This window comes from Papilio xuthus, unplaced genomic scaffold (genome assembly GCF_000836235.2).
Source record: "Papilio xuthus unplaced genomic scaffold, Pxut_1.1 DF828641.1, whole genome shotgun sequence".
NCBI classification, from domain to species: Eukaryota; Metazoa; Arthropoda; class Insecta; order Lepidoptera; family Papilionidae; genus Papilio; species Papilio xuthus.
Window position 1 is genome coordinate 11,626 of NW_013530008.1, and position 9,893 is coordinate 21,518.

The 9,893-nt window shown below is 36.0% G+C and overlaps 2 protein-coding genes across 2 annotated transcripts in view; both read right to left on the reverse strand.

Moving 5' to 3' along the window:
- Window positions 1–634, reverse strand: part of LOC106128852 (uncharacterized) — a 4,624-nt gene extending 3,990 nt beyond the window's left edge. The window contains exon 1 of the mRNA XM_013327316.1: window positions 133–634. Within this exon, the coding sequence (XP_013182770.1) occupies window positions 133–143 (11 nt within the window). The 5' untranslated portion in view covers window positions 144–634. The remainder of the gene's footprint in view (window positions 1–132) is intronic.
- A 258-nt stretch (window positions 635–892) lies between these two features.
- On the reverse strand, window positions 893–3,487 carry LOC106128851 (uncharacterized). Its single transcript, XM_013327315.1, has 4 exons — window positions 3,074–3,487; window positions 2,617–2,784; window positions 1,707–1,842; window positions 893–1,063 (listed from the first exon to the last, which is right to left on the reverse strand). Exons 1-4 carry the CDS (start codon window positions 3,297–3,299, stop codon window positions 928–930), a joined length of 666 nt encoding a protein of 221 aa, XP_013182769.1. The 5' UTR covers window positions 3,300–3,487; the 3' UTR covers window positions 893–927.
- Window positions 3,488–9,893: the final 6,406 nt, after the last annotated feature.

Consider the following 9,893-nt stretch of genomic DNA (forward strand, 5'->3'; position numbering starts at 1 on the left):
ATTTCTTCTCTGAAGGCGTTAAAATCGACTTCAAAATTGGGTTCTCGGGCTCTTTTATTTCGCTGAGAGACATACACAGGCGATGGAAACTCTTGTGAGATATTCGATTCCGAGACCGATTTATTATTCAATGTCGACTCCATGACTTGTTACAGCTACGGCGAGTATTTATTTTAAAGTTAAACAATCCAGAAATTTTGTTTCAAATAAGAGTTTTGTAGTTAAAATTTTGTAAACAAAATGATGATCCACGGTGGGATGAGAACGCGGTGCACTCCCGCGCACGCAGTCGAGGCCGCGTTATGCAGAAATAGGCTGACCGCTTCGTTACGTAACTCTTGAATTTTTTTAACTGTTATTAAGTTATTATGATTTTAAAAACGTTGTGGACGGTAGTTTAGATTACGAATGACATTTACACCGTCACATCAGTTATATACACTACAAGTTATTGACTAAAAAAACGAATTTAACACTGATTTTACATGCAACTATCACTGTATACTTAAATTACAACGTTTTATGTATCACATCACCAAAGCTAGGACACTTAAGTTTAAGTGAACCGTTGAAATAATTAAAATTATACGGAGCGTTATGAAACACGTCTACTCTGTTCGCGATGTGAGGGGGAAGAGGATGAGATGATGATCTCCATAAAACTTTACATACATATAGAACATAGTCTGGAAGAGCACATAAACTAATTAAATTCGATTTTAATTCCGCGCAGACGGAGTCGCGGGCGACAACTAGTATAACATACATTTATTTTGTAATAAAGACCACTTTAATTTCAGTTTAAACATATATCCAAACAATACCCTTATCAGACGATTAAAACATATTTGACGTTCCAAATTAAACTCCTAATTCGGATAGTATCATGTTATTGTACACGTGTTGCAACATTGGAATCCAACACAGTTAATACAACATGATAGCTCCATTAACTTTCTCTTCCAACGCTGGTGCGATAGTGTCAGCATCTCTGTTGTCCGCCATCGCTATCAGGATGCATACATTGTTGACAAACGCGGAGATAGCGGCAGCTACCACTAGCCTACAATTATATACATATAATTAACTGTGAGTTTCTGAGACTAAAATCCCCGTTTAAAACATGTTTTTTTAATTAACTAATATTTCATGTACCATTGCAACTATGCTCTAGGTTTGTGATATGGTTTACGACAATAGTCGAATGGCGGGATTCGAAATCTCGACCACAGTCCCCAACGACCAAGTCCGTACCCTTAGCCATTAGGCTATTGACACTTCATCTCTGTTTTGTCCATGAGAGGAATGACGATATGTTTCATAGAGATTGTTGTCTCGGAAAACAATGTTATGGCAAAATTATTTAACTTGGAACAAATTACGTAATAATAACAATATATTCGAAATGATTTCAATAAAAAAGCTTCTGAACTTGAAAAGGTAGTAGGGTTCGATTTTAAGCGTTCCTTCTTCTGTCTATTAAAATTGCGAAAGGGGGCAGATGCATGAGGGTCTAGCATGAATATTCATGAAAACGTTTTCGTAACTTCATCGAAAAAAAACCTGCGCCACTACCGTGCGTACGATAATAAACTCGACGACGATACGAAAGTGCGTGTCACAAATATTCGAGCTAGGCCCTTAGGTATATACCCATATTTACCATCTTTCACTATTAAATAAATCCATGAGAAACAAAGACTTACCAAAATGAGATGCCTAGATCTGCCATACCGTCAGAAGACCAGGTGTTAGCGAGGTCCTCCTCTGACATCACATTGTGCTGCAACCGGAGAAAGAACTCCGTCAGCCACACTGACATTGAACCCAGGCAGAATAACACTGGAAACAGATGAATTATATAGTGGGATAAAAAATATTCACAATATCATAAATAATTAAAACCCTTACCGTTGGTTTCTGAGACTAAAATATTTGTATAAAACGATACGACGATATCGTCTTCCCATTTAAAAATCAGAGATAACAATATGCCTTAAACAGGGATTTTAGCCTCAGAATCAAAGGCACGAACGGTGAGAGTGGCATTTATTTTGCCTCTATTGGACATGGTAAAGGATAAACTGAAGTTGTAACATGTCATATAACGCTCCAGGGAAAAAAACGAGTCGAATGACATCTCAATTGTCGAAATCAATTCAGTTGTTTAGTATATAAGCCGTCACAATGGAAAAAAATTACATACGCAAAACACAATAAAGGAACGTACCCATACTAAGTTTTATACCCCGTTTAGGGGGGGGAGTCTTTAAAATACTACGGTCAGTCACAGACGGCGGGGGGTGGGGCTCAGATTTTAGTTACGTTGTCCTTAATTGTTTTTTTTTCATAATACACAATTCACTAGTAATTTAAGTATGCATGCAGTCTTATGCTTTAAGAAGAGTATGAGCCAAATGATTTTTTTTTCAATTTTTGCCTGTGAAAACTAAAGGGGGGTCTTGGCATGTACTACGAGGGGTTACCGAGGGGTGGGAGGGGTCGAAAAAACTAAAACAATAGGTCACGTAGTATGGGTATGTTCCTTAACCCTCTTTATCAATCGGGTAGTAATAAAAAGATCTTCTTGCTTATGTAATAATCAATGTAAGTTACCTGTTGCAGAGTTGCAGAGTAGCAGTGGTTTGGGAGAGCAGCGCGCACGCGAGGCGGAGGCGAGGGCGGCGAGCACGCAGGCCCCGCCCGCCGCCGCCAGCGCCACGCCTAGCTGCGCCGCCGTGCCGCACCACGCCCAGCGCCGCGCTGGGTGCGTGCCTGCCCGCACTGCAACACAAATCTCTAACAATGAACCACGTACTAGCAGCTTCCCGTGACTTCGTCAGCGTCAGAAAAAGTAGACTATAACATGGCCGTATGCATAAGCCGTTTCGGAGATTACCCGGAACAAATGAGTATTACGGACAGACAGACAAAAATTTTATTAAATGGTCATATGTTATCAGCAACGCAAATTAAAATTCTATATGATTTTGTTATTCGATATTACATACAGACAGTCCATTTTTATTTAAATCTATTTTGTGTATGTATACTTAAAAATAACTTTACTTACCGCTAAAATCATAATATCTTCGTCCTACTCCAGCATTCAGTGCCTTGTGCCCTTCAAACAGACCGAAGCTTATCTGTCCTTCAGACTCCAATGGATTGGGGGCTCTTTTTGCCTTTGCATCGACCCAGTGTGTCGTCCCTAAGGAGCCTACGATCAAGGCAATACATAAACACGATCCGAAGAAGGTCGCAAATATCATGGAACGTTTGAACAGGTTCAACTTCATTTTGATTCAAGTCACAAACACTTTCACTTAGTACGTCCGTTCGTCGCTAGATGGCGTTACGTCACATGTTCATTCTAAAGAGGTTTTATATGTGCCTCTTTTCTAATTTAGACAATAGAACTTTCGATGCGCGCGCATTGTGTTATTCATAGTAGACTTTTCCTTTTAATCTCACGTTGTCAAAGGGAAATCTGAAACGAGAAAATGACACTTTAAATACGATATAAAAATTTTATTAGCTACCTAGCTGTCGCCCGCGATTTCATCCGCTTGGAATTAAGAAAAACTTAATTAGTACGCTATACGTTCTTCCAGACTATGTTCTACATCTATGCCAAATTTCAGCGAGATCCACGCAGCCATTCTAGAAATACCTTCTAAGATCCATCCATCCATATAAAAAATGGCATTTATTAACACTGTATAAATTAAACGTTAAAGTGACACCTTTTAATACAAAAACCTCATCTAAATTACACATAAGTCTTAATGTCAAGTTTACAAATGTTACCTAATTTTGAATTATTATTCGAATGCAGAGTAAAACCGGTTACCTCGCTGTTATTTCTTTGACACGCGATGTAAAAATGTTAATATGACTTAGTGGTGATTCTTTATCTTTTACGCTCGCGATTCCGTCCGCGCAGAATTAAAAAAAACATTGGTTATATAGCCTAAAGCCTTCCTCTATAAATGGACTATCCAACAAAAAAAAACATTTTCAAATCGGACCAGTAGTTCCTGAGATAAGAGCGTTTAAACAAACTTTCGCTTTATAATATTAGTATAGGTAAAGATACTAGCTGTAGCCTGCGACACCGTATACGCTGAATAAAAAACAAACTTAATTAGTATCCTATATGTTATTACAGACTATGCTCTACATCTATATCAAATTTCTTCAATATACGTTAAGCCGTTCTGGAGATACACTCAAACAAACATCGAGGAGGGATGGATGTATTCAACATCCAAATATTTGCATTTATAATATTAGTAAGATAAATAAATATATAATTGCACTTACACAAAGATTCAATAAAAAAAAAACAAAGTGTTCTTAAACTAATAAATTTAAGAAAACTGGCTTTGTCTTCTCTCAATTTTACCGTAAATTTCACTCGTGTTTTTAAAATAAAACAATAGAGAATCGACACGGTGAAAGTGAAATATCGAGTCAAAACAAAAACAAAAAAATCGATTACAATCCATAAAGAACTAACCGAATATCATAATAATTGCATAAGTCAATAGATATTATTAATTAAATAACAATAGATTTTATTCAATTAGTATAAACAGAAATAAAATATTTACTTCGATTTTGCATTTTTGCTGTAGAAAAAAGTATTCTATTTCTATTACGATATGGTATAAAATACTTAAGCACCTTTTACAACACCAATTCAAGATGCTAATCAAACCTACATCGAAATTTGAACTTTAACAACATGTAATAGAATACAAAATCGCTATATGACATAACGTGAATACAATTAACCCGGTACCACACTGACTCGTTTCTAGCTACCAGTAATGACATAGTTACGTACCATAACGTTAAACATCACAATCGGTAAGTGCCTTTAGACTATACCGGTTCATCTATACTAATATTACAAAGCGGAAGAGTTTGTTTGTTTAAACGCTAATCTCAGGATAATACTGGTCCGATTTGAAAAATTATTTTTTTGTTGGATAGTCCATTTATAGAGGTATATAGGTTATATTTTTTTTTAATTCCGCGCGGACGGTGTCGCGGGCGACAGCTAGTGATTAATAATAATGCAAACATTAGCAGCAAACATTATTTTGCCACAAAACACATGTGTCATGACGTCACATCATTACAATGATCTCTAATCTAAAAATCTCTAAAAATAAAGTAATTGCTTGGAAATGACAGCTTTTATTTCATTCCGCGTCTGTTGAAGTTCTTGACAGTTAGTTCCTATCCTCAGTCAATGCTACCAACCGCAACCATTAGCGCCAAAGTGACGGAAATCAAATAGGCACAAAATACCATGCTTTATAGCCTATCCATGTGTAGAGTGCCTCATATCTACATGCGCCAAAAATAGGGACATCCCTATTTATTTTTGTCGCATAAACACACAACACAATGATAAGAAGGTGAAGTATCAAGGTCTTACCGTTGGTTTTAGAGACCATAATCTCTATATAAAACATATCGTCATCCCTGTCACTATGTTCGACAAAACAGAGATAGCAATATGTTTCAATCGAGGATGTAGGTCTCAGAAACCACAGTCAAGCATGGATTAGTGATTGACAGTTGCCGATATAATAATACGTAATAGTTATTTATCGAGCATATGAGTGACGTCATCATTCATTATTTCCGCAAGTAACAATGACCTTAAACCGGGTACCCATGCGTGTAACCAACCATGCTTGACCCTAACTCCATATAGCGTGACTATCAAAGCTGACGATCAACTAACGTAAGTCGGCAGAACAAAACATTACGACTCATTAGTAAAATAGACAAAGCAGGTTTCTGATAAAAGGAAAAACTTATGTCCCAATCAACCATAATGTTCATTAGAACGTTCCTATTGTCGAACTGTTCAATTAGAAGTCTGTTAATCGTGTACGTCTGTAGCGAGCTTAAACAAGTATGGAACTTCAAAAGTAAAGAAATGATTACATGGATATATGGATGTTTATTTGAAGGTATTTTTCCAGAACGACTGCATGAATCTCGCAGGAATTTGGCATAGATGTAGAACATAGCTTTGAAGAACACATAGGCTACTCATTAAGTTTTTTTTTAATTAAAAAACAGCTAATTATCTATTTGAAGCCAGACTTTCGGACTTATTAAAAGTAGTTGACAAAAGAAAATCGATATTTATGCTTTCGGATAAATTTTCACCAGTCGATTGCATAATAAAGAAAAAGTGTTCACAATTGTTTATCGTCCATAGATTCCATCGTAAATTATAATTTATTCCCACCACAAACAACTGTTCAAATAATTAGATACGAAAGTGACCATAGACAACCAAGCGTTACGGCTATGGATTATGATTATCGTTTTGTATTACTGCTGCGTTGGTATTTTTAACAAATGCCCAATTTCTACATCGCTCTGTCACACAACACTATTTTCGATTCATCATCGTATGCTTGACTTATAATATCATGGATTTCTCAAACGAAATCTCAGTATGAAACATATTGTTATCTCTGTTTTGTTAAAGATAATGACAGGGACGACGATATGTTTTATATATAGATTTTAATGTCACAAACCAATAGTAAATGTGCTATTAAAAGTATTTAATATAGTCTATGTCACTCAAGGATACTCTAGCATTGTAAAAGGGAAAGAATTTTTTAAATCGACTCAGTAGTTTTTGAGTTTATTTGATACAAATCTTTTTACTCTATAACTCTCTCTCTCTCCCTCTCTCTGCCTAGCTTGCAACCCACAAGGTGGCTGGGCTAGCTTTCCCAATCCATCTCTTCCACTTCGCTCTGTCCATGACATCTTCTGAAATTTGGCACTCACTCATTTCTTTTATGACTACATCTTTACTCTATAACTGTAGTTTCCAATTGAATGCATTCATTTTGTATACATATAAACGTCGTATTCCAAACTCGATAGTCATTATTACATAATCAAGAGTTAAATTAAAGCTATAAAAATCTATAAAATCTTGATATTATAATTAACAATTCTTAGGCCAAGGGACCAAATAAGAATTACGTAAAGAGCTTAGGTCATACTAAAGTCTTAACTCGGTCGTGTTTATTGAAGGTTAAACAATGGCCGCTTTAACTCGACCGTTTGAATTAAACCGTATCGATAATAGTTAACTGTTACGTGTACAGTTAGTGACCGTGTGTTATTTAATTGTTAACTGCTTTACTGTAATAATTCTCTTTGTAAAGTTCATTCATTGCTGTATTCTTACTAATATTATAAATGCGAATATTTGGATGTATGGAAGGATGTTTGTTAGAAGGTATCACCAGAACTGCTGCATGGATCTCGATGAAATTTAGCATAGATGTAGAGCATAGTCTGGTCGCCTACTTCCAATTAAAAAATAATTAATAGCCTATGTGTTCTTTTATACATTCAAATATTCGCATTTATAATATTAGTAAGCCGTCGAGCGTCGGTGGCTCAGTGGTCAAGCACTTGACTTGCAATCTGCAGGTCCTGGGTTCGAATTCCGCCATGTACCAATGTGTTTTTCGATTTCCAATTTACATAAATACATTTATCCGACGTTCTTACGGTGAAGGAAAACATCGTGATGCAACCTGCACATATCTGAGAAGAAGTTTAAAGATATGTGTGAAGTCAACCAACCCGCACTTGGCCAGCGTGGTTGACTATAGCCTAATCACCCTTAACTTAGGGTAGGCTCCGAGCCCCTCGGTGGAGACGTATAGTGAGCTGATGATGATGATGAATATTAGTAAAATAGCTCTTCACTTTTTTCTTTAGACTATATCTTTGTATTAGCAATTTCTCATGATTTGTAGAGACATTACTTAATATAACTTGTAATTAGATAAAGTCAAGACAGGATTACGTATATGTAAGATTTTAGGTCAGAAATGAGCAGGTTGCAATCTACCGCCATAGTTAGACAGGAAGCTCGTGTTACATTATGTTGTAAGTCTGGAAAAACTAGTCTTTGACGAAATATCGTCATAGACTAGTTTACTTCAGAATAGATATTTAATACAAGTAAATCGAAATGGTTTGGCACTTTTTAATCTGTACATATTTTTAACCTAACGCTGGCCTCATCCGTTCATGCATAATTTTGACCTTAGTTGACCTATAGGCGATTCACATCTGTGGAATCGATTCCATAGCGAACTTCAAAAATTTATAGAGCTAACGGGCGACAATCACGTGACTTATTTATAGTTTTTGTGAGTTTTATACATTCTTGAAGTTCGATATGAAATCGCTACGGAGCTGATGCACTTTGTCTTACCCCCCTGTACAATTATGGGTACTGTGCATCTTAGTTATGCCTAAAAGGTTTAAAACTTACCCTAACTTAATTTAGATAGGTTATAAACTTATGAATAACAATAATGTTATGTAAATTATACAGTAAAGGTATACACAATATTAATTACGTAAGTATATAGCATTTAATTTAATAATTCTTTTAAAGCAAAATGATATTCAACACTAAGATGAAATATCATCTTTTCACAAAGATTATTTTTCATACAACGACTCTCAACGGTGAGAAATTAAAAATAAATTACAAGACAAAACAATGGGAGGACGTAATCGGAAACGAGCTGCGTTACGTCATCATAACATCGGATCTTTTAGAAACTGGCTCTTTTTGACGATATTAAGTTACTTGATACATATTTAAAACAACACACTTCTTACTAATCATCAACCTGCCTTTATCCCTACCGAGTGTCGACACAGTATGTACTCCTCCATACGTCTGTATCAACCATCATATCTGAATCCACTTCATACGTACGCATATCCTCTGTCCATCCATCCATACTTTCTTTGGCCTTCCTCTAGCTTTGTAGCCATCCACATTTAATCTAATTACTTACTAATATTATAAATACGAAAGTTTGCATGGACTGGAGAGATGTTTGTTAGAAGATATCTCCAGAATGGCTCAACATACTCCGGAGGAACAAATAGTTATTTTTTTTTATTCGGCACGGACGAAATCGCGGGCAAAGATAGCACGTAATATAAGTATACAGCCAGCCCTACGATTAACGTAACTGAATTGCGCTTTTAGAAAGTGACGGGAGAAATTCCGTCCGCCTTTACGAAATAGAATCGCGAAAGAAATTATAAACGCGCATCAATTGTAACTATTATAATTATGCGAAGGGAGTTACCACAAATTGTGGTGTCACTTTCTTAAAACAAAGTAAAAATAACCCATCTTATTTCAATCCAACATCCAAAGTAAACAGAGAAACGTCAAATTCCATACATGGCAGCCATTATGACATTTCACTTTACAAAGTTATTTTGTGAAAATTTAGAGATAAGTGATATTAGTACACCTTTTTTGAGAGGGGAATGCTTTATGCATACTCCGCGCCCCAAGGGGGATGCGGTAGTTTTGTGGGACTCTCTTCCGGATGGCTAGTACACCTGGATTACATTATGCCAGTACAGTAGTCAAAAACAATGCTGGCATACAACTGGCATAACGTTAACACGTACTGGCGCAGTGAGGTAAAACAATCCATCCCGGGCCACAACTGTTCTTTACTGGCATAATGTAAACTAGGCATTAAATAACGTTAGCTAATTTCATATGATTATTTGAGGAAATTAGCCTAGGAATAAAATTACCAGAGTTTTTTGGAATTTATGAGTGATACCACAAATTATAGTTTGTTAATTGTTAACATTTGTGATTAGAACTGGGATACTTACTAACTAAAATAAAACTTAGATAAATGTTACTAGTATTATAAATGCATATGTTTGGGTGTATAGATGGATGGATGTATGTTTAAAGGTAACTAGAACGGCTGCATGGATCTATTAGAGCATAGTATGGAAGAACACACAGGTTACTAATTGTTTTT